The sequence below is a fragment of the Schistocerca gregaria genome, chromosome 7 (genome assembly GCF_023897955.1).
Source record: "Schistocerca gregaria isolate iqSchGreg1 chromosome 7, iqSchGreg1.2, whole genome shotgun sequence".
NCBI classification, from domain to species: domain Eukaryota; kingdom Metazoa; phylum Arthropoda; class Insecta; order Orthoptera; family Acrididae; genus Schistocerca; species Schistocerca gregaria.
Window position 1 is genome coordinate 79,807,506 of NC_064926.1, and position 26,441 is coordinate 79,833,946.

A 26,441-nucleotide genomic window follows, 5' to 3' on the forward strand; every position below is an offset into this window, starting at 1 on the left:
GAAACGTAGTGCTCCCGGCATTCCTTTTTACTCTGCTTAATAAGATAACGAGCTTTAGCATGGAGATGCTTCAAAGCGAGGAGGTTGGTCTGTGAAGGGTGTCACTGAAATCACTGCAGCACCAGTCGGCGGTCCTTGACAGTGACTGCGACATCCTTTATCCACCATGGTACCGGTCAACAATGAGAGGGGGCCTGTGGATCAGGGAACAGCAGCGCCAGCAGCATGAGGAATACTGGAAGAGATGCATTGTATGACTACATCAATGGAATTCGAGAGGGAGGTGTCTTAGTGCACAGTAGATGTATATGAAGGCCAATTGGCACTGCAGAATACCCAACATGGTGGCAGCAGGGGAACAGGCTCACAGGAAAGTGGTCACTTGCCGTGAAGGTCAACATGGGATGACCAATGTAAGGAAGTCACAAGGGAAGGGGAGGAGATTGTGAGATTAATAGCAGAGAAGGTGCCATGAGCGGCAATGAAGTTAAGTGGGTAGTGGAACCATTATTGAGGACACAAATTGAAGTACGCGATAAGTTGGTCATTTAAGAGACCCCTACCCATTGAAGTGACATTCTCCCCACAGTGGGTGATAGGCATCGAAGTCCCCAAGGAGGAGAAATGGGGCAGGAGTTGCTGGATTAAGATAGACAGTTCAGGGAAAGGAAGTGGTCCACCTGGAGGGAGGTAGACATTGCACAGGGTGATTGTCAGAGCTGTCTGCACTCAAACCACTATTGCTTCCAAGTTGTTACATAGGGGTATCCAGTCACTAATGATATCGGAGCGAACCGAAGTGCAGACCCCACCAGATTCTAATCTGGGGATGGCACGGTTCTGATAGAATGCCCGATAATCACAAAATGTTGGAGAGTGGTCGTAATGGAAATGTGTTTCTTGAAGAACAAGACAGAACGCAGAATAGTAGAAGACAAGATGTTGCATTTCTGGTAGGTTTCGATAGTATTGGTTGCAATTCCACTGGATGATCATGTTGTGAGAGTCCAAGTTAGACGTAAAGAAGCTGAGAGGAGGTTATGTCACTAGATCAGTAGTCGTCATCATCAAGGATGGGGTGACATCCACAAATAAAATATCGGACTCAAGTTGTGAGGGGGGAGATGGCACCTCCGGGAGGCACTGGGGGTGCCTTGTCACGGGTTTTATGTTTCTTTTTCTTCTCTTTCAGAGGTGGAGGAGGGCAGGGCACAGAGGGAGTACATTCATCTGCAAGATCTGGAACCAAAAGAGAGCGGGTGAACTTGGGGCGCACAGACGGTGCATCTCATGGCTGAGTGGTGGTAGGAGTCTTCCGGCCTGAGAGATGGCAGGGTGAGGGGTCCCAGGAGGGACCCCGATCACCAACAGGTGCCGAAGAAAGGGGGCACTTCTTTAGCCAGGGAGGGGGAGTGGCTCCCGGATGGGAGGTTGTGGGAACTGCAGAGGAGGGGGGTGGGGGTAGGGGGAGAGGGGAGGAGGGATGGGGAGAAGGGATGGGGACGAGGCTGGGGTAAGGAAGAGGTAGGAGGAGGAAATGAAGTAACAAAGACAAAAGTTGAAGATAGTGACAATGGACGGAGTCTCTCATACAGCATAGGTGGAGGGAGTACAGCTTCACGCCACATCTGTAGCACATAACCTTGACCTTCTCTGGGAGGGTATCCTCCTCAAAAGCCAGAATGAAGGCGCCAGTATTGGAGCTGTTATCTCTGTGACCCTTCTGCACACATCAAACAAAATTACACCATGCCACTCCAGATTAGCCCGGAGTTCCTCATCAGTTTGCAAGATGAGGTCCATATGAAAAATCACTCCCTAGACCATATACAGAGATCGGTGAGAAGTAATAGACTGTGGAACATTGCCAAGACGATCACAGGTATGAATGGCTGTGGGCAGCAGAAGCAGCTTTGATCAATGTGGAGTCTGATTGCATCCTACTAAGAGACTCCATTTCACCAAACTTGTCCTCGACATTTACCACGAAAAACAATGGCTTTGTGGCAGTGAATGTGTCCCCTTCTGTCCTAGTACAGATGAGGTAATGGGGAAAGGGTTTCATACCAAGACAGTGAGCCTTGCCCGCCTCCCATGGTGTAGCCAGGGAAGGGAGGGTTGTCAGGTCATACAGAGCAGCATTCAATGCGCCTTCACCATTCGAAGAGATGGCTGTTTGAGAACGGCCAGATTTTTGCAGCTTGATACACCTCATGTGCCAAGCATCCGCCCTGATATCACCAAATGGGGGCTCTGCCCATGGGTGCCACCCAGCCACAGCAAGGGCTGTCTGGCCATTGCTGGGAGTTCTGATGCTTCAGGAAGATTGCAACCACTCCTTGGCATACATGGGGAGGGAACATTTCAGGTATCAGTAGTGTGATCCCAGTCCCACCACACGGACTGGTTACATGTGCTGATGACATAGCAGGTTGGAAGTGGTCTACAGCAGGGAAGGGAGAGGAGAAGGGAAGTGGGAGAGTCATCCACACTGTAGCTGCTAGGGAGGAAGTTCTTCCCCAAATGGCTCACACTAAAAACAGGAAATTTTGAAGTGGAGGTCAAACCTCAAAGGGGGACCTAAACACCAAAAAGGATTAAAGAACAGGCAAAAGGAATAAAATTGCAACCAATACAGAAGACCAGGTGGATAGCCAGGTCAACATAAATCAGAACACCGAGAGAGGGGCAGGAGGGAGCAACAGGGAAGGAGCGAGGATAGGGAGGGAGGGCAGGGCGCCACACACAAATTCACAAAAGAACTGTAAGCCCCCTGGGGAGGTTCTGCAGTTGGAGATGAAACATCTACCATGGACTCTCAGCCTGAAATCTTTAACTGAAAACAACACTGGCTACAAAAACCTGTGGCATTTATGCCACATCCCTTCCCATGTTTACTACATTTTTGTTACTTTGTTTTAATGCACAGTATAGGAAGATTTTGTTACAGGAGGCTAGAGAGTACGTAGGGTCACAAAGCAGTCTCATCAAACAACTCGCCAGGTGATCACATAGCGAAAGAACGGCTGGGCAAGCAAGAGCAGTATCATACTGGAGCAGAAAGAGAGAGTGTGAATTCACCTGCAATGCTCAACACCAAGTAGTGAATCTTTTATTATTTATATTTATTGTTTAAATGTTAATATGCAGCTACAACTGTGCTAATGACATTACTTGCACCGACTACTTGTTAATAATAATTTCAATATTTCTCAGTTCCTGAGAAAATGAGGGTTACAGTTTCTAGTTACTGTCAGTGCTTATTCATGGAAAGAATGGGCCAATTACAAGAGTGTCCTGAGAGGGTAGGTGCCAAACTGCTTAGATAGCTCACTACTGGTCTATGATCAGTTTCTGAGCGGTTAATACATGAATCTGTGTATAAAATCTGATCTCATGTAAAGGCGTAACAGTTTGTTAAAAAATTGCCTCAGATGATGTACTTGTGCAATGTTATGTTAATCCAAGGAAGTCTACAATCAGTTTTTGAGGTGGCAACATATGATTTGGTGTGTGAAATGCAACTCAGTATAAAAACAGAATTAACTGTTAAAGCTACCCCAGAAAACATATTTGTGCAATCTCATGTTGATTCTGAGATTGTATGAAGCATTTTTGTGACATCTGCAGTTCTCTGAAAATAATGATTAAAGACTGGGAGTCTTGTTATGAATATTAGTGACAGGCTGGCTGTAGAAATAATTTTACTAATTTTAAAATTAATGAAATAAAACAAAATTAATTGGCATCTTAACATGTTAAATTATTATTCTGCTTTGCATCTAAACCTATGAACTTGTCACATTATTATTGACTGTTTATGGCACAAGTGTTAGAGCTTGTGAGCAAAGGAGAAGAAACCAAGCAGGATGGCATATTTAGAAGATATGAGGTAAGCAACTTACTGTCAGTTGTGCTATGGAAAGTGATTGTGGATATTTCTAGCTAAAATCCACCATGTTTCATAATCCTGGCACATCTTTAAGGTGGGAAGTTTCATTTACTGTAACACACTGTGTAGATTGCAGAGGTCAAATCTGTGTTTAATGTGAGACTACATTTTGCCATCGACCCTAATATTTGTTATGCTTGGCACCCTTGGTGTGGAAAAATAGCTTTAAACAGTGGTTAAATTTAATAAGATGCATTAAACCCTCAATGTTCAGTACAGCCTCTGCAGAGTGGATATGTAAATTTTGGGTTTGCAGCTGGAGGGACTGCACAAGAAAAAAAAGCTCAACAACTGTGTACCTCATTTTCCTGTTATGTTGCCAGATTACTGCAACAGTTTTGAAATTTCTGAAGGTGAGGAGAATGTTTCACTTGACACAAGTGAACTGTATTTACAACCGCATGGAACTAGTGATGCTATAGGAGCAGATCCACCAGATGCGATGAGAACTGGTGGCAACTAGCAGCATGCTGTTGTATCCCCATCTACATATTCTGTATATCAGCAGTGTAATGCAGTGTTGCGACTAGAACAAGGTGGATGGTCTAACATTCAGGACTGTAGAACTCAATGCAGAACTGTTAACTAATAGGCAGAAGAATAAGTTTGATGGCTTGCAGAAAGGCAGATGTGAAACATCAGTTGCTGTGACTTCTTAATGGTTATTAACTTGTCTGGGAGAGAATTTAACTGAAGAAGAAAGTCCAGTTCTGAGGCATGGAGGTACTTGTAGTGACAGATCTTGCACTCCAGATAGTATTGCACCACAATTGATAAGCTGAGCTCAAAAATCTGTAGTGTAGTGGCTGTATGGGTAGGCAGTATAAACTACATTGAGGTCCACCAGGGGCCGCAGTTGCCAACCTGGAGGTATCAAATGCGTGGTTAGCGACTGGTCAATATCTCATTAAATACTAAAGCACTGAGCTATGGGGGGCAGTTCTCTCCAGTGCGCCAAGTCGTGCACAGTCTCCAGTTACTGCCAAGTCTACAAGCTGCAGTGTCTGTCAGTTGTCTCCAAGACTTAGGCTCCGTAGGCCAGCTTTGGACTCTGCTTAGGCATCAGTCAGAGCCACAGTGGCAGGACTTTAATATTTGAAAGGTCTGGTAATAACTTCAAATGCCTAAATGTACTCGACATTTCACAAGAAGAAGTATCATTTAAGTTGAGTATTTCTTCATACTAAATAAATATTATTTTATTACTAATTGTTGGTAATCTTTCTGATTGAAGATAACCTACGCTGTCCTCCCGCAATCCCAACAGTAATTTTGCAGTAATACCACTAAAGGTTCCCACGCAGGACATTATAACAAATGCGGAGGCAGGAATCCATCTTATTACTACAATACACTGTGAAATTAAGATAGAGACAGTAAGGATATTATGCAAAGCAAAGCCACATAACAGTAATGTGTCAAGTAGAAATGAAGGTGGTGAGGGAGGTCAAATCGGATAAGAGCATGAATGTACTAACAGCTGCCAAGGGTAATGCCATAGTTTAGATGAATAGCAAAGATTACCACAAGAAGATTAGTGACCTTTTGGATCCCACTGCTTATAAAAAGCTCAGGAAGGATCTTACAATGAAAGTTTTGAGAACCACCAATCAACTGGTAAAACAGTCTTCTTTTTCATCAGCTGATACAAAACAACTCTGCAGAAAGGAAGCTTATCCACATAGACTGTATGAACTGCCAAAGGTGCATAAGTCAAAGGTTCCTCTCAGACTAACTGTGAGTGCCACAGTATCTTCCACCCATGAGGTGGCTCGATATCTTGTCTGTTTGATGCAGCTGTATACTGGTAGAATTGACAATTACATTAAAAACACTGTGCATTTCACTGAAAACCTGAAGGAAAATGTCACCCCAAGTGATATTCTTGTTAGGTTTCAATTTAGCATCCCAGTTTACTATGGTTACTGTAAACAAAGCTACTTCAAACATAGCAGATTTGTTCCAACTGCCTTACCATAACTTATTTCCAGTACAACAATGAATTTTACGCACAAATTGATAGGGTGGCTATGGATAGCCCTCTTAGTGCAGCGGTAGCCAAGTTATTTATGAAGTTCTTTGAACAGCAGGCACTGCAGACAACCAGTAAAAGACCGGCTAAGTGGCATATTGCTATGTGGAGAATACATTTGTATTATGTACTCATGATGAGGAGGAGCTGGACGTCTTCTTCGTGCATCTTAATGATATTAACCCAAATATAAAGTTTAAGATGGAGAAAGAGAGCAATGGTCAAGTTAATTTTCTGGATGTATCTGTAATCAAACAGGTGGATGCAACTCTGGGCCATAAGGTATACAGAATGGACACACACTGATCGATACATCCACAAGGAATCAAACCATCATCCTAGACAAAAACGAGTTGTCATTAGAACATTGGTGGACAGAGCCAACAAAATCTGTGAGCCATATTTGCAAGATGAATTACATCACTTAATGTCAGCCTTCAAGAAATATGGGTATGCTAGTAAAGAGATTGATCGAGGAATCCATCAAAGAAGAGAAGAAGCCAGAAGTACTGACCAATAAGGGCTGCCACCTGGAAAAGTTTTTCCCCAGTTCATTAATAAAATTATGGATTGCATAGGGAAAGTTTTGGTCAAATGTGATGTCAAAATAACCTTTACAATACCAACAAGATTAGTGGATATTTAAGAATGAAAGAAGATGCACGGCAACCCTAGCAATACCTGAGATATATAAAATATCGTGCAATTGCAGACAATTGTAAACTGGAACTATGAAAAGAAGTGTCAATAAATGGATAGGCGAACACAAAAAGAACTTTCACCTGGGGCACATCGAAAAATATCCCATAACAGAACATGTTTTTCGAGATGGGAACCACGAAATTATATACATTATCATGCGTGCATGTATATATGTATAGAAAGGCAATAGAAATTTTTTTAACAGAAAAGAAGGAGGTCTGAAGTTGGACAAAATATGGATCTTGACTTTGTGCCAACAGAATGACAATATATTATTTTTAATAGCAATGCTATCCACAGAGAGTCACACAGTCTGCGTCATGTGACATAAGGTGGTGCCTTTTCTAAATGCGAAGCCCATTAAGCTTAGTGGAGGCAGCTGTTTTACCTCAGAAGAACTCTTCTGAAGTTGGAGACAAAAGTCAGGAAGCAGTTTTATACATCGACCACGGCCTCTCAGCCTGGAAGTTTTAACTGAAGAAGATGCTGGCCATGAAAGCCTACATTGTGCGAGTAACCCAAGTTTATTTTGCAACAGGCAAACTGAAGAAACAACATGCATGCAAAGATTCAGCGTTCAGTACAAGTGCTGTACACTGCAATAATTATTGTTTCTCATGTTACTATGATCAGTACCATCCTGATTTGTACAGTGCTCCATTGGTCACACTTTACACTTGCCCCACACATATATAAAATAATACAAATAAAATGACTACACTACTTGATTGAAAGTTCTTGTACATTCATTTTTTCCAATCTCATTATGAACATTTTTCTCAGGATAAAGAATATGAAAATAACAAATGAGTCATTGAATAATGACAGTTTGCACAGTCATAATAATTACAAAAAAAGTGCAGGCAGGAATATTCCATCCACTTCGGACTTATTGAGTACTAGGGACCATAAAAATACGTAAAGAAACTTAAACTTTTCAAACTTGTTTTTTCTCGAGCATGGCTGAGACTTGCATCTTCCTGTTTGCATATGTTGCAGTCATAGTCATGCACTGCACATCCTGTCAATATGAATCAAATCAGTGAGGGTAACTTCATACGGTCCCCTTGTCAGCTCTTTTGTGTAGCTGAAATTGGTGGGACAAAGACTGTCTTATGTACCCCTGTAACCCCCCCCCCCCCCCCCCCCCCCTTCCACACAAAAAATTTACAAAGTGTGAGGGCTTGTGACCTGGGTGGCCAAAAGCAATTAACGAGATCTTGTTGTCAACCTACTCCAATCTAAAGTTTTGGAATTGTGGTCTTCAGGTAACACTGTATCACAGGGTGAAAGTGAGACCTGGTGCCATCATGCATAAAAATGGAATCATTGGAATGTTTGTGACACTCAGAAAACAACCAATTGGGCAACATGTCCAGATATGACATTCCTGTCAGCTTCATCTGGCAAAAAGAAAGGACTATAAACTTTGTGAACAGAAAAGGTACAAAACACATTCAGGTTCAGTGAATCTCTCATGTTTGACAATGACACCAGAATTACGAGTCCCCCAAATTATTGCATTATGACAATTTACTTTACCTAATAGATGAAATATTGACATGTCCAAAAAGATGAGTCATCCAAAGAAAGTGTCCTCTGGCATACCCTGGAGAACCTAAAGGCAAAATTCGTACCTCCTGTTATGGACACTGGGACACAACTGCTATAATAACAGTAACCTGTAAGGCTTCATATGCAGGTGTCCTTTCAGAAACGCCACACTGTTGTGTGAGGAAGTTAAAGTACCTGGCTTGCCCAGCTTGCAGACATCCGAGGGCTCCATGTGAATGCATCTTGGATATGCTTGACATTTTCGTCAGTCGTGCATGGCCAACTAGTGCTCTTGCCTGTGTATATGCTACCAACTTCCAAGAATTTTGAATGTGTCATAAATCTGCTTGACAGAGTTGGCTTCTTTCTGAATAAATGACAGAATGCTTGTTGCACTTGAATAATGGATTGACTTCATGCAAATTCTAATATAACAAAATGGTTTCTTTTGTCATCTAGCCACCATATTGCTAAAAGCAAACAACAGTGCAGCTGTGTCAAAACTGAATCTTTCTTTATCCTGAGATATGTGTAATGTGTTTTATCTTTTATAGTTTTTCTGTAACAAATAATTGAAATCTGTTCTTTTTGTATCATTTGGTATATTGGCTGCACTCCAATCTTTTGCTCTCCTCAACTGTAATGCTTTGGTATTTCTCTCTGTTTAATAAGCATGAATCCACGTTTCACCCAGATGAGCTTCTCGCCATTTGCACTCCAATGCAACTGAAGTCTGAAGTAACATTTCATCCAAGTAAGCTTTTGGTCATTTGCATTCCAATATGAAGTAACACAGTTGTCAGGGGACATATTTTACCCTCCATATATATCCATGTAAATAGAGAGAGAGAGAGCTATGGAATGACTGACTATGCATGGAAAGTTTGGAAAAGCACATAACACAACATTATACTGTACTATATATTGTACAGTATTTAAACTGAAAGAACATTACACATAAAACACCTAAAAACTTACCAAATACAGAAACTAGATAAACATCATTCAAATGATTACCAACAATAACACTATAGAAATTACAAATAAAATACTATGTTACACAACATTTACTGCAAAATACGTGACACCATCATCTGCTTTACCACTCATTTCATACAGTAGCAATAATGCCTTTGTCACCTATCATCTCTAATTTTGGTTCCTAGTTGACAATGAGTGTCCAGTTGTTTTGGTCTTCTAGATCAATGTTGCACTGGAGAACATCATAAGCAGACTGGATATCTTTGCTGTCATTACACTCGTTGCAGCATTTTCATGAACTGAACATTTGGACCAGCAATTCTTAACAGGGGCCAGTCTGATGTTTCGCTACACCTGCCCTACAGTATTCAGATTTAGAGATTTCAAGAATATTTTCATTTCCTCACTTTAATCTGTTGTTTTTAGGCAGTAACAAATCTATTATTTTTAGGATGTGTATCACATTTTTACTGCACTTTAATTTTTCATAAAATTATCAGGTGACATTTTATAAAAAGAATAGATTGTTACTTACCACACAGAAAAGTCATTGAGCTGTAGACACAATGGAAAGCTTTCGCACAAAAGAGTCCTCCTTGTGAAATAGGAAAAAACACACATGCGCACGTGCGTGCAAGCACAAACACAAACACTGTTTCTGGCTGCTGGGGCCTCAATGTCTCCTTTATGTGCTGAGTAGCAATCTATTCTTTGCTTATTATTATTATTATTATTATTATTATTATTATTATTATTATTATCATCATCATCATCATCTCATCCTGGACTTCATTGCTTAACATGACTTTTTCACAGACTTTGTCGTTGCTTATATCACTCAGAATGCCAAGATTTTTTTCAAATTCACTGCACAACAGAATTAAAGGATCATACTTCCCTTTGCGACACTAAAGTTTGAAAAGTGGGTCAACAGTATGTACAACCTTCCCTTGTAATGGGCAAGAGTATGGCACCCTACAACATCACCCTTGGGCTTGACAATGTTTGAAACAGCAAGGTGTCGACATATGAAAGAAACGCCACAGCTCAGATGTTCTGTGACCTGTAAGGTGGGTTAATGATATCACATTGGCACCAAATTTCATCACAATTCTGCCTACTGTCTCTGTGGATGTCACACAGTCGGTAAGTTGTCACACCTCCTCTCACCCACATTTCACGCCTCCTCTTGATGCCTCTGAGATCAAGATCAGAATTGCGATGACCGGCATTGAAATCACGTGGTTTTCTAACCAGTGGCCAGGAAAATATTCCTGATGTATTGCCGCTCTAAACAGGTGTGGAAAGGCCGCAGAGGGTGGCATAAATGACACTACTGGAACCACACCTTTCCCAGGGGCATTGTGTCCCATACATTTCACAGTCGAAAATGACAGTTTTCAGTATGTTGAGCAACTGGAAGATGTTCTTCACAACTTCTGAAACTGCTGACATCCTTGAATGTTTCAATTCCTCTCCATTGACATTGTGGGCCTGCACACTCATCAAACTTTATCACACACATCTGGAGCGCACAGCACAATCCAAATTTTTGCTCTTGTGTACACGTTGAACCGCTGAGGACTGTTTAAAGCTGTTTGATGAAATTTGAAAGTGATCTGAAGCTGTTAAAGCTGTTTCTGCTTTCTCAGCACTCCTATTTTGTGTTGTCCTGTGGCATGATCACAGCGGATGCACAGTGACACATCCATAAATAAAATGGCGAAGGGTCCCTCTGCAAAACCCTCAGAGGCACCCGCTCACCTCCATTGTGAATTTTAAAAATGTACCTGTACAGTCAGAACCCATGACAAAGTCCAAGGCACTTGCAGACTGACAACATTCCTTTGGCATATTCCTACTATCAAGTGCAAGAGCAACAGTTTAGTGGTGGAAGACCAGCAGTGTAACCCATCTGCACGAGCCTGAGAATCTCATCACGGATTCTGTCTGCACAGGTACATTTTTAAAATTCACAGTAAAGATGGGCAGGTTCCACCGAGGGTTTTGCCGAATGGGGAGGTCTTGGAGGAACCTTTGCAATTTTATTCATGCATGTTTCCATCTTGCATCTCCCTGTGATCATGCTGCAGGAGGACACAAAATAGGAGCACTGAGGAAGTGTAAGCGCCCTACGCAGGCACCCTTTACTTCTTCAGATCATGTTCAAATTACAATAAATGGTTCTGAATGATCCAAAGTGGTTCTAGTCTCTACACGAGGTCAAAAACTGCAGTAACGCTATGCTCCAAATGAGTGCGATAACATTCAATGGGGACACAGCCCCAAAATGTGTGTACAGAAAGTTTGAAATGCCTGAGTGTGTCAGCAGTGTCAAAGGTTTTGAAGAATATCTTCCTGTTGCTCATCACACTGATAACTGTCATTTTCGACTGTGAAATGTTTTATTAATGCCATTTATGCCACCGCCTGCAGCATTTTTGTACAGATTCTGAGCGGCGTTGTGTCTGGAACCTTTTCCTCGGTCACTCAAAAGAAAATCATGTGATTTCAATGTTAGGCATGGCAGTTCTGATCTCTGTTGCAGAGGCGTCAAAAGAAATGATGAAATGTGGGTAAGAGGGGGTGTAACGAGCTTCCAGTCATTCGACATATTCACAGTGGCATTGGGCAGAATTGTGGCAAAATTTGGTAGTTACATGTTATTCGTTAAGCTACCTTACACACCACATGAACTTCTGAGCTGTGGCCTTTCTTTTGCAACACCTTGTGGTTTGAAGCATTGCTGAAACTGAGGTTGACATCGGGAGGTTGCCAAGCCTTTGCATCATTACAGGGGATAGTTTTACGCTCCTCTGAGCCAAATTTCAAATTTAAGCACTGCAATGGGTGGGAATTATGGGGTTTTGAAAATGTGATCCTTTAATTCTGTTGCTCAGTGTAGTTTTCATTCCTTGCACTGAAGAAAAACAGGCCTTGGGTAGAACCACGAGAGTGAAGATATTTTCGATTTATTTATTGGGCAATATTTCCAAGACAAAAATATGAAGGCCAACTCTGAGTATGTGTGTCTGTTAGTGCTATACTGTAAGAGTATTTATTTCTACCTTGGATATGGATGTTCCTGCTCACGTTATCTAATTTGTTCCCATTTTATGTAGTACATCAGTTTAGTTTGTTGAAAAATAGATATCCAGTCCTTGTTGCAACAGATGATAAAATTATTCACAGGCTACTATTTCAGTAGATTTTAGCACCACTTCTACAAACATTTTGCTCTCAGGATCACTTGTGACACAGTGAGACAGTTGGCACACTCAGGCCCTCTAACTTCTACGCTTAGTTGTCATAGACGTGCTTCCAATTCTAGTTTCAACTACCCTGACAGCAGAGAGTACTCTTTTGTGAAACACGTTATAGTATATGATATAGATTTATTTTTCTATATCAGCGATCAAGTGATTTGGATCTCCAATTGCAACAACTTTCTGTTGATGCAGGGTGAAAGTTTAGAACACGGTTCACATTAGTCTCTTCTATTGTTACCATTTATTCATCTGTTCCAATTCCTTCTTAGTGTTTCCTTTCTCTGTTCACATCTGCTTACTGATTTACTGTTTGTCTTCTACCATTCATTCAATTATCAATCCTATACCTAGCTCTTTCATTCTTTTCCTTTCCTCCGGCCTCAATACAGGTGTATCCCTCTCACTCTGATGTCTGAGTGACTTGCCCTTCCCTTTCAACTTTCCCCAACTTAATCCTCTGTGCTCCCCAAAGATGGAAATAATAATTCTAAAAGTTAGGATCTTGCTATCACTTTTACGAGTGTGTATTTTGTGTGTGTCTAATAGCAATACTAAACATTTTGCCTTCAGAAGGTAAGTACTGAGTAGCAAATTTGTTTCGTAATTTATTAGTGATCTGTCTTTCGCAGAAACATCGTTGAGGAATGGATAAGCACATAGGCAAAAAATTTAGCACAGTAGCCCATAGTATCACTTGATTTTGTTTGTAATAGTTACTCTCCTACCAGTCTGCTATTCCAAATGTATTATTATCTTTTTATTTAAATCTGGGCAATTTCATCATATGATTTGATGAAATTTACCCAAAAAGACATTCTTTCAATCTGAAGAGGTATATGCAGTAAAACACAGTGACAAGATTTTTAACAGTGACATGCATGCACACTAAGGATGTTTCTTAATTTAAAAGTAATCAACAAGTATAACACTTAAAGGTGAAAATAATGGGAGACATAGCTATACCTGTACAAAAAAATTCATCTACACTCCTGGAAATTGATATAAGAACACCGTGAATTCATTGTCCCAGGAAGGGGAAACTTTATTGACACATTCCTGGGGTCAGATACATCACATGATCACACTGACAGAACCACAGGCACATAGACACAGGCAACAGAGCATGCACAATGTCGGCACTAGTACAGTGTATATCCCCCTTTCGCAGCAATGCAGGCTGCTATTCTCCCATGGAGACGATCGTAGAGATGCTGGATGTAGTCCTGTGGAACGGCTTGCCATGCCATTTCCACCTGGCACCTCAGTTGGACCAGTGTTCGTGCTGGACATGCAGACAGCGTGAGACGACGCTTCATCCAGTCCCAAACGTGCTCAATGGGGGACAGATCCGGAGATCTTGCTGGCCAGGGTAGTTGACTTACACCTTCTAGAGCACGTTGGGTGGCACGGGATACATGCAGACGTGCATTGTCCTGTTGGAACAGCAAGTTCCCTTGCCGGTCTAGGAATGGTAGAAAGATAGGTTCGATGACGGTTTGGATGTACCGTGCACTATTCAGTGTCCCCTCGACGATCACCAGAGGTGTACGGCCAGTGTAGGAGATTGCTCCCCACACCATGATGCCGGGTGTTGGCCCTGTGTGCCTCGTTCGTATGCAGTCCTGATTGTGGCGCTCACCTGCACGGCGCCAAACATGCATATGACCATCATCGGCACCAAGGCAGAAGCGACTCTCATCGCTGAAGACGACACGTCTCCATTTGTCCCTCCATTCACGCCTGTCGCGACACCACTAGAGGCGAGCTGCACGATGTTGGGGCGTGAGCGGAAGACGGCCTAACGGTGTGCAGGACCGTAGCCCAGCTTCATGGAGACGGTTGCGAATGGTCCTCGCCGATACCCCAGGAGCAACAGTGTCCCTAATTTGCTGGGAAGTGGCGGTGCGGTCCCCTACGGCACTGCGTAGGATCCTACGGTCTTGGCGTGCATCTGTGCGTCGCTGCGGTCCGGTCCCAGGTCGACGGGCACGTCCACCTTCCGCCGACCACTGGCGACAACATCGATGTACTGTGGAGACCTAACGCCCCACGTGTTGAGCAATTCGGCGGTACGTCCACCCGGCCTCCCGCATGCCCACTATACGCCCTCGCTCAAAGTCCGTCAACTGCACATACGGTTCACTTCCACGCTGTCGCGGCATGCTACCAGTGTTAAAGACTGCGATGGAGCTCTGTATGCCACGGCAAACTGGCTGACACTGACGGCGGCGGCGCACAAACGCTGCGCAGCTAGCGCCATTCGACGGCCAACACCGCGGTTCCTGGTGTGTCTGCTGTGCCGTGCGTGTGATTATTGCTTGTACAGCCCTCTCGCAGTGTCCGGAGAAAGTATGGTGGGTCTGACACACCGGTGTCAATGTGTTCTTTTTTCCATTTCCAGGAGTGTATTTTTTATTGCATGACTATCAGGATTCACAAGTAAATTAGTCTGAATGACTGTAGCAGTAATATTATTAAATACAGGTAGATTTCTTAAGCAGTTCTTTACTGCAGTGAGAGGGAAACCACTGTAATGATAATTTCACTTACCAATATTGGGATCTTTTGCAAGTTCTTCGTATGAACCATATGCAGTTGGAATAGAATGGTGCTTTGCAAAATCTTGAGCTCTCTTCAGCTCCCTAGCAGCAACAGCCACTACTTTATGCTCTTCCTGTGGGAGAGTGCTCAGTGCAGTAACAAAATCATGACTGATTTTGCCAGCACTGGCAATTCCCCATTTGGTTGCCATCTGTAAATGTTAAAATTTGCAATTATTTGAATGACACATATATCACAAGGGAAAAAAAAAATCACTAAAATCTGGAACACACTGTCAGTGATCCATGAAAGACTGACTGAATAAGAGTTTGTACAGAAAAGGAAATGTTGATTGTGGGTTAATTTCTGTGTAAAGTTAATTATTCACTACAATGCACATAATTTAAGAGACAGTATGGTAATTTATTACAGTGTGCGATTTGCAGGGGGGGGGGGGCGTTCGGGGGGGGGGGATTTCGCCCCCCCCCCCCCCTCCCTCTGCATCAGACCATCCCCTCCTCTGGTTTTAATTTATGTATAATTTAAATTTGTGGAGCCGAATACTGAAAGTTTTTAATACAGTCTTAATATTAATACTATTAATATGTTTGCTTATTAATTTTGAAAAAAAATGTTATGCAGTAGGTAAGCATTTCAAAGCATTTAGAACTAAATGACAAGACGACGCACGCCACATTTTCGTAGCATGCCACAATGTTGCAAGACGTCACCCCAGCGTAAACGAGGCTTTAGAGCCAGGTTTGTATTGTATGGTGGATGTGACATGTTGCGTACGAAACTAAAACTTGCAATCAGATCCATACAGTGTGGAAAATTGTGAAGAGGTGTCATCCTGCAGCAAAATAACGCTCACCCACATTCTGCCAAACCAACAGCCGATTAAATAAAAGAGTTGAGATTCGAGGTGCTGGAACATCCCCCATACAGTTCAGACCTGGCTCCAAGCGATTGTCAAATGTTTGGACTCTTAACGGAAGCACTACAGGGAAGAAAGATTTGAAAGTGATGAAGACGCCATTGCTGCAGTGCAATATTGGTTACAGATAAATGTATTTTTCTGATGAAATAAAAAAATACCTCATAAAACGTTGGGAAAACTGCATTGAAGCTGAGGGATGTTGTGTAGAAAAATAACACATGTTTCAGTTTTCTATCGTCAGAATAAGTACAGCTTTTCACAAACGTACCTTTGCTATTTGAACTCCTCTGATATACCTGTACATAGATGATTTTGTAAATAAGCTTTACCTATAATGTACTTTTAAAGATGTAACAAGGAATGGCTTTCCTGATAGTGCATACGTGTGAATAGTGACTTTCGGCATTAACAACTATTTATAAATAACTGTTTAACCATGGGTAACACCAGGGTCCAAGCTAGTAAAATATATAATTATACTAACCCCCTAGGACACCCGCCCCCCTCTGGTAAAAGCACAAATCGCACACTGATTTATTGTAAGTGAATCCTACATGCTTTATTGTGCTATGGACAACCCTCTACATATCGCTCCTGTAGAGATCGCAGAGGCAAGGCTAGGCTAGGCTAATTACAGTGTGCATACAGGCACTAAATCAATCATTCTTTTGGCTTGAACAGAATGGTAAGAGCCCTAATAAGAGGTACAATGGAAAGACACAATCAAGCAATGGATACTCCACATTGGAATATGAACATTGAAAGAAAAAGATAGCTTGATACTTACCATAAAGATGACACGTTAAGTTGCAGAGAGGCACAATTAAGACAGGCGCATTAGCTTTTGGCCACAGCCTTGACAAAAAAACACCCTCCGACAGCTTGGACCAGAATGCAGCTGTCATGTGGAATGGAAGCAGCAATCTGGAGGGAGCAAGGAAGGGGAAGGGGAAGAGATAGCAGTGTATGCGTGGGGGGGAGAGAGCAGTGCTGTCCAGTCGACTATGCAGGAACTAGACTGCCAGCAGATGTTGCATCCAGCATCAGGAGGCTATGGGGTAGGGAGGTGGGGAGGGGAAACAGAGCGAAAAAGGAGAGGAGCTGGGAAAGATGATGGGAGCACACAAAGTGGGTGGGAGATGAGAATAGGGAGGTGGTGTTATGACAGCGTGAGTGGAATCTATTAGGTAAAGGGTGTGGGAAGAGGACGTTACCGTAGGTTGAGGCTGGGACCAGATAATGAATAACCTTACAACACATTCTCCACTCCCAAAATCATTCCACCTTCAACGTACAGAAACATATTGTCTCCAACACCCTCCACCTAACAGTTTACACACTTTCTGTACTGCCTCCTCATTCTCAATTCCCGCCCTTTTTGTGTCCCACCATCTGCCAATGCACTCTCCCACCTTTCCCCATTCCTCTACTTTTTCATTCTGTTCATCCTCCCTTTCCCCACCTCCTTGCCCCACAACCTGCTGATGCTCAACCTCTTGGCAGTCTAGTCCCTGCATACACTGCTGGACAGCACTGTTCTCTCCCCACACATGTACACTCCTATCTCTTACCCTTCCCTGCCCTGCCCGCTCCAAATTGCTGCTTCCATTATACGAGACAGCTGCATTCGGGTCCGAGCTGCCAGAGATGACTGTCACATGTGCGTGAGGTGTGCTTGCTTTTGTGAATGAATGTGTGTGCGTTTCTCTTTCTTTTTCTGATGACGGCTGTGACTGAAAGCCTATGTGCAAGTATGTCTTAATTGCGCCTGTCTACAACTTAACATGTCATCTTTAAGCTAAGTTGCAATCTACATTTTCTTTACAATGGAAGGTACCCTCTGCCACACACTTCACGGTGGTTTACAGAGCATAAAAGAACAGGACGGGCACAACAAAACTGGCCCAGAATTTTTTTTAACGTGACTGGTGCAGGACTGACCCTTGTTAATGAGCATCATTGTTTTTATTCATTACAGAGCCCTTTTCGTGCCATTTTTCCACCACATTTTGCACTGCATGGTCTATCAAAACACTTCCAGTGTTTACACCTTATACAACCAGTTCCACATATGTTTCTCAAGAGTTGTGCTCTGCATAACACTTGATAATTAATGTGCTTTTTTGTGTTGTATTCAACTAGTCTCTCATTCACTGAAACATAATGACACAGCGCATTACTTGAAACAGAGGATGTGGGAGATGTGCAGTCATGCGACAGCAACAGACTGGTGCATCAAAATGATGGTTTCCAGAATTTTTTGTTATTGGTCAAAGTCATTTCCTTGACAGTCTTATAAATATTTTATGAGGCAGTTTTATTTTTCCCTCCTCGGTAGATAATGATGAGAATAAAAAGAATGGTTTAATTTATTTTAAAGAGTTATTTACATTCTTGACAATGATAAACTCTTTTTTGCTGTCATTCTACCCATAAGCTTTCAGTATTAGTGTGGCATTATCTGGTATTTAATATATATAAGGTCAATATTACTTGTTCATCAGAAAAAAGTTTCAATTATAATGTCAGCACATTAAAAAAATGGATAAGAAAATCTTCTGCAGCCAAGATCGCTTGGCATTTTTATTTTATTTCACAATGACCGGTTTTGACAGAACCTTACTGTCATCTGTGGAACTTCATATTTACATGCATGTATGCCACTAATACAATCACAACACTTTCCACTCACTGTACTGGTAGCATGTGTGCATCTTAACAACAAATTCTGAAGAGCTGATGAAGACAGCAAGACTCTGTTGAGACTGGCCATTGTGAAATAAAAATACCAAATGGTTTTGGCTGCACAAGATTTTCCTATTCACCAATGACAGATAGCTCCCGACAAACATGTGCAACCTATATACAGCGTAAGAAATTATTTTTGCACTAAATTAACTTCTTAGATAATTGTATAGCTTTCTTTTTCCCCCTCGCGGAATAGTTCTTCATTAAGGTTAGGAGAACATCTCAATTGTTATTGTCCCCTCTTAGAATCAGAGACTACTGAATTTGGAATTATGTTATACCACAACCAAAAATAGGCCTATTTAAATTAGTATCTGAAGAAATTTGAAGGAAAGGAGGAAGATGAGTTAAATGCCCCTTCAACGATGTTGCCACTATAGACAAAGGGCAAGCTGTGGTTGAGAGAAGATGGTGAAGGAAAATGGCTGTGCTATTCCAAGGGAACCATGCTCAACAATGGTCCCAGTAAGACAGTCACCCCTCTAACTTGTGGCTGATCTATACCAAAGACTGAGATCTATGCTACAGTAGAAGGTGACAACCTGGTTATTAATTAGTGAAGGAGAAATTAAGATTGTGCTCCAAGACTGTCCTGCAGTGTTGCCCAAGGTCTATTACATTTTCCTTTGTAAATAAATTTAAAATATTTATAACAGACAAATGACCAATAACTTAAGTATTATGATTAATGTCACATAGCTACATACAACATATGCCAACTACAAATTTGGTGAAAGGAGAGCCACTGTAACTATTATTCTGACATTCACTCTAATTGATTTAGGAAAAGTACAGAAAACTTAAAACTGAATAGCAGATGCGGATCTGAATTGCCATCCTAGTGAATAATATTCCAGTGTCCTACCACTGCACTATTTTGCTAAGAGAAGCAAATGGAAAACGAAGCAGGATTTAGAGAAATGTTTGATATGAGTCATTGGCTTTGATCAATGACATAGGAAACATGCAACAAATGCTGGAAACAATATGGTGACTATAACAAAATGGGCAAAGCTACAGATCTGTCTATCACCACAGCTAGGTTTTCTGTTTGTATCAGAACTGCCTTCACCAACTTACAACCAGTCAGCTGTCAACCTAACTTATACCTTGAGCTAAGCTATAAATCAATGTGTCACCACAAACAGTTCTTTTTCCACATTTGTTGGCTTCAGCAACTAACAACAAAACTGTGAATATATGCACCGAAAGATGATGTGACAGCAGCCATTAAAATTACGTCATTAGCCAAAGCCAAACTCTTATAAAACAAAACTCTTGACCTGTTGAAGCAAAAGGTTTCACAAACAGTAGAAACATTAACTGTTAATTCATTTTTGGTGTCAACAGTACATCAAAATTCATTGTATAGAAAATAGATACCACAAAATCTCTGAGTGTCTTTGCAGTTAAACCTCAACAAAAATTCACATTCCTTCAAACACACAAACAAATTATTTTAGCTATGCCCTGAACAAGAGAAGCAACTAAATCAGGTTTGTACCAAGTTTAGAAGTGTGATTAATGATGGATTCACCAAGATGCTAGTGGCATTGTGTTTACATTTGTGGTCTTTTCTTGTGCTCAAATACGTGTTACATCCACAAAGTTTCCTGTTATGAACAGCTGGAGAACTGTGTGTTACTGGTATGTAAAAGATTTTGCATAGCACAGCTTGATGTTTCACGACTCAACTTACACATACCTGGATGGGCCATACTCACTACATACTTAAAACAAAATAATGAAAAATGTTAACATTTGTGCTGTTATTTCTTCCTACAATTTCCTAAAAAATTATTCATCTGTAGAATAAGAGCTCATGAAGCAGGAAAAATGTAGGTTTTAAAGTTACAAGAATCCTTTTGGCTGAATAAGCTATCATTGGGCAAGTAACAAAATTGTTTTTGTCACTTCATTTTCGCCCATACAACTTTAAAGATGAATATGATCACCTTTTTACTTTTTTAAATATATAATTGGGTCATTATTATTCCTTCTCAACAGTAACAGATTATAAAATATTTATATTTACATGCAAAGACAACTTTACTGTGGAATAAATAAGTAGCTATTTACTGCTTAGTTTTATACCCCTCTAGATTAAGTAATAGGCCCTTTATGGACAGAAAATAATTATACTGGTGTTTCATTGAGCCTTCAGCGCAATTTTCATATTATATGGTAGCCATATTTTGTGTAATGTAAAGGATATTTACCCACAGTTTATTTCATACATTATAGAGTGACATTAGACAAAATATAACTACTCTGGTCTTTCATGTGCACACTTCTATATGTTGTTTTTTACAGAAATTCTTCAATGCTGTATCTGTATTCAGAGTAACACTTGATTCATCTGAAATACATCCTACTTGGTATCTTCTAAAACGGAGGACCATTCAAACATTATCCATGGAAAATATAATTCAAACTATGGATTTGCGACTACCGTGCAATACCAACAATAGGCAGTCGTTAAGTATGTGCGCACCGTATGCTCTCTAATATGAGAAAAGAAACTTACTGCTACATAATTTCTTACTTGTTAGAAGGAATTAGTCTCACTCCAGGGCGAGAGCAATCTGCGTTTACAACAGAGAATTTTAGCCTTGTAGCTAACTATTTAAATCAGTAGCAGACGCTGGTATCATTCGTTATATAATGGAGGCGTATAATATTCCACGATGATAAACTCTGACCCAATAGTTCTATATCCAGTTCGAATGCAAATTTCTGGGACTGTAAGAGCAACAATCTGCCTTCGCTAGAAGAAACTGTGACTAACTGACTTAGCGAACACAAGCCGATTGTCGAATTTTCGGCAGACGCTTGCGAACTGTAGCATTACATACCGGTATTAAATTCACGTTTTCCCTTCTTCTAAAACACAGGACTGATGGTGTATTTGCGGCCCGGCCGCGAACAGAGAACCTTCTCTAACGAATAGCGTTATTCCATATTACGGCAGCAGCTTCATTGTACCACAGTTGCAGCTTATAACATTAGAGTAGTTTATTTCATTCTAATTGATTGGATTAAATTTAGCTGGCCTGAGTATTAATAGCATAATGATACTGTTAAAACAGTACCGGTAGGCATGTAGATCAAATTTTCTATGATTTCCTTAACTTTTAGTTAATTTATACAATGGCTTGTTCCATATTCCTCAAGAGGCCTTGACAGTACCTATGAGCATGGTATTCACTGTAATAGATTATGTGATAGGGTATTATTTGCAACTCCATGTAATGACAAATCTATAATTTTACAAAAATCTTAATTGTAATGGACCCACATCCATGCATTCACAAGTCACAGGAAGCCACATTTGCTCAATAACAAGTCTTCAAACTTTTCAACACACCACAAATGACTGTCAACGCTGTGAAGTGCCATATTCATTTAGCCAACGGAACTGTAGGTGGCTCTGTTGTACTTCAACATTGCACCCTTAGGCTAATTAAAGTAACAAAACCAATAAAAGTAATATTTAGGTTTCCACTTCAGCGGCGATAAACATTCGAATCTATGAACTTTGTCATCAGTCTTCTAAAAACCGCCAAATGACTGTCAAAGCTGTGAAGTGGCATATTCATTTAGCCAACGGAACTGTAGGTGGCTCTGTTGTACTTCAACATTGCACCCTTAGGCTAATTAAAGTAACAAAACCAATAAAAGTAATACTTAGTTTTCCGCTTCAGCGGCGATAAACATTCGAATCTATGAACTTTGTCATCAGTCTTCTAAAAACCGCCAATATGAAAGTACCAGCACGCAAATCCGTTCTTTATAAACATTAATGCCGGTTACAGTTAACCGTCCGTGACAATACACTGCCAATTTGAAAGCAACAGTGAAGAGTATTATTATTATGTTGTTGTTGTTAAAGGCGAGAAGGGAGTAACAAATGTGGTTCTTCGATGACATTTCAAACTGTGCATCGCGTGGCTTGCAGAGTGTAAACGTTGATGGATATGAGTGGTGCATTCTGTAGAGTATGTATAAATAACGTGTTGAACGACGAACCCGGACTCGGTCACCCGAGCTACCGATAACTTGTTCAGGCAATACTATAACAGCGTGAGGGGAAAGCACAAGGGACCTGTGATACGTTACGTCGACTCTCCATGTCAACAGGTTGTTATGTTGCGTAACATACACAAACCATCTTTAACACAGTCATGACGCGCTGGCAAGACTCCAGCAGCCTCACTCCTCTGTTTTTCGTCGGATCGTAAGTTATCCAATAGCAGAAAGCAGTAATATTGCACAAGCTTATGTGAACAGTGGGGAGAGGGGCGAATCCCAGGGGGGATACGAGGCTGCAGCCCACTCCCGATAACCACACTTCTTTCTTCTTGATCTTTAATCCTTAAAAAAAAAATCTAAGCCACATAACTTTAAGACTTAGGGAATACGAAAGACTGCTCGTTACTGTTTTTGTTTGCTCTAGAGAATTTAGTAATAAAGTGACAAAAGTTATACGAGTTCAGGCGTCTCCGGCTCTCGACAAGATTTCTGGATTCAGCTCTGTATGAAAATGAAAGTAATGGGCCATTGGTATACAACAGTGTGTGTTTTCGTAGGTTTGGAGACTACTCTGGGCCCATTTCTCGTTCAAAAATCAAATGGTTCAAATACAGGGGCACTATGGGACTTAACATCTGAGGTTATCAGTCCCCTAGAACTTAGGACTACTTAAACCTAACAAACCTAAGGACATCACACACATCCATGCTCGAGGCACAGTTCGAAACTGCGACCGTAGCGGTTCCGTACTGAAGCGCCTATAACCGCTGGGCCACAAAAGGCCGGCTTTCTCGTTCCTTAAACCACTTATTACACACTACAAATTGAAAGGTTTTATTGACATTATTACCAACTTCCACCACAATATCGTCCTCAGAGATTGTTGAAAGAAATGGCCTAAACAGTTATTTGTTGGTATAGGTACTTTTTAACGTTGCTAAGTGAAACAGGCGAACAGAAAGAATTCGCGAAATGTATTCGTAGTTGCAAATACGAACAACCATTTGCATAAAGGAATGATGATAATGAAAATTTGACCGAACCGGGACTCCAACCCGAATTTCACGTTTATGCGAGCGGTCGCCTTCATCACTTCAGCTATCCGCGCGCGACCAACGGCCAGGCCCAGAGTAATGTATGGCGTCGTTCCAGGGTCACAACCTGTATTTGAACACACATTAAGTAGTTCCCGCAAGGGAAGGACATTTTTAATTGAAATTTTCTGACTGGCATCGGGTGATAAACGATACAGCAGTGCCTGTGTTGTTCAAGAATAGGGAAGGACATTTTTAATTGAAATTTTCTGACTGGCATCGGGCGATAAACGATACAGCAGTGCCTGTGTTGTTCAAGAATGTGGCTATGTTCCTTCGGACATTAACGCATGTTCGGAGCAACGTTACATCGTTCTTCTTGACAAGAAACGCACTGCGATTTCGTAAAAAGAATTCCTTGATTTAAGGTTCGGGATACTCTAGCTCTCTTAGTACTGTTTCTGCGATTCCACTATACGTTCCTTTTTCAGATAGTGAGTCTTTATTTGGTTGTCAATCACAATTCTAAGTATTTCTGTAAAGTTTACATGCGTTTTTTAATGTTTAATGGTGTGCGGCAGCGAATACTGCCACTCGGGTGGCAGTAGCATCATACGGATATTCCCGCTCTGAATCGCCCTCGTTGTATTTAATAATTCAGAAATATTCATGGAGAAACTAAAGTGTTTTGTGAATTCAAAAACACTTTGTATTAAACAGGCAATATGTACAACGTGATTTTGAAAAAAAAAAACGTTTAAAAATGATAATAAAACGAAATTTAAAAATGCAATGTTTTGTTTTACACGGCCAGATATAACAGAAAACCTGTAAACGGCGACGGCACGAATTTAGAGACCTATTTCGACATCTACCGAACAAAAGCAGGATGACAGACTGTTTCCTTATACTGCTCATGAATTCACAGATTTCACACCCACTGCCTACTGACACTAACCTGTTACTGGAAGGTTCTAGCGATGTTCGATGGAAGTTTTTTCACCTCATTATTTACGATTGATAAGCATAAGGAAAGTAATACAAATGGTTCAAATGGCTCTGAGCACTATGGGACTTAACATCTTAGGTCATCATCAGTCCCCTAGAACTTAGAACTACTTAAACCTAACTAACCTAAGGACATCACACACATCCATACCCGAGGCAGGATTCGAACCTGCGACCGTAGCCGTCGCGCGGTTCCAGACTGAAGCGCCTAGAACCGACCGGTCACATCGCCCGGCTAAGTACTATATGGAAACAACACGTGCTACTGGTCACAGAAGCAGAACCGCCACTCCTCGGAGAAGAATATGGAAATATTTATATCTTGCATCATAAAAATAAAATACATAATAGGCTGTAGCATATGATTACTAGCGCGATCAGGGGACTGTAGAAATTGCCACTTTTTTAAAAAAAGAAAAGAAAGGTGTGAATCGCTGGGAAGCTTAAGCTGTATTACCAAAATTGTCTTCAGCTCTGTTATTTCAAAAGTGATGATGGTAGGATATTCCTCACACATCCTTGACTGTGTGTGTTCGTCCATACATATCGTAGGTTCAGACTGTATTTAAGCCGGCCGCTGTGGCCGAGCGGTTCTGCGCGCTTCAATCTGGAACTTCGCGACCGCTACGGTAGCAGATTCGAATCCTGCCTCGGGCATTGATGTGTGTGATGTCCTTAGATTAGTTAGGTTTAAGTAGTTCTAAGTTCTAGGGGACTGATGACCTCATGTTAAGTCCCATAGTGCTCAGAGCCTTTTGAACCAGCCCGTATTTAACCATATGTAGAAAAAAGCTAACGTCTTTTGCAGTTACTTGAAACACTTTTGAAATCTGAAGTCATCCTGCATCATAACAATGAATGGAAACACGACAAAATATATTCCAAACTCTGAGGCATGTTCACACGTGACTTATGCAGTAGGTGGTAAAATTATAGGTCAATATCTACTACCGGTATTATATATATATATATATATATATATATATATATATATATATATATATATATATATATTGGTGTTTCAAGGTACACCTCAGTAGCGGATTTCTGAAATACTTCTATTTCCGACATTAGATTTAGATCACATGGTAAAGATGGGACCAAGAGGAATGTTCGACCGATGCAAGTTGTCAGCTTTGGCCAGTGACGTAATGTTAATAGCTGCTGTCACGTCATCTTTCGGCGCATATATTGACAGTTTTGCTGATAGTTGGCGAAGCTGACGAATTTGAGAGCAAAAAAAAAAAATCTAGTTGCGGTGACACATTGATTTTTAGCTTAGCCCGAGGCACAGGTTAGATTGGAAAGTGACAACTTGGTTGTGAGTTGGTGAAGCCAACGAATGTGATACTAATAAATCCTGGTTGTGGTTAGAGACTGATCTGTACCCTAGCCCGTTTGGTAAATCGCCAATAACCACGTTATAGTCACTATATTATTTACGGCATTTGTTGCATGTTTCCTGTGTCACTCGTCAAAGACGACGACTCGTATAGAACATTCCTCTATATCCAAAAACGTCAGGTGTAAGTATTAACACTGCAGAAACGTTTTTAAAAACATACAAAAATAATGTAGCTGTGAAATTATTAATTACTGTGCAAGAAATTATGGGGAATCTAAGAATATAGCTATTCGATACTTAAGT

The 26,441-nt window shown here is 41.1% G+C and overlaps 1 protein-coding gene across 4 annotated transcripts in view; it reads right to left on the minus strand.

Annotated features, from left to right (window-relative positions):
• LOC126281694 (trans-1,2-dihydrobenzene-1,2-diol dehydrogenase-like) overlaps window positions 1-22,094 on the minus strand; it is an 85,114-nt gene extending 63,020 nt beyond the window's left edge. Inside the window, exons 1-2 of one of the 4 annotated variants that reach the window (XM_049980862.1) lie at window positions 22,018-22,094; window positions 15,041-15,242 (exon numbers count right to left, since the gene is read on the minus strand). In XM_049980862.1, coding sequence (XP_049836819.1) covers window positions 15,041-15,242; window positions 22,018-22,050 — 235 coding nt within the window. In that variant the 5' untranslated portion in view covers window positions 22,051-22,094. Of the gene's footprint in view, window positions 1-15,040; window positions 15,243-20,938; window positions 21,126-21,246; window positions 21,504-22,017 lie in introns of those variants that run through there. The other 3 variants (XM_049980863.1, XM_049980864.1, XM_049980865.1) reach the window with 3 other exon arrangements.
• Window positions 22,095-26,441: the final 4,347 nt, after the last annotated feature.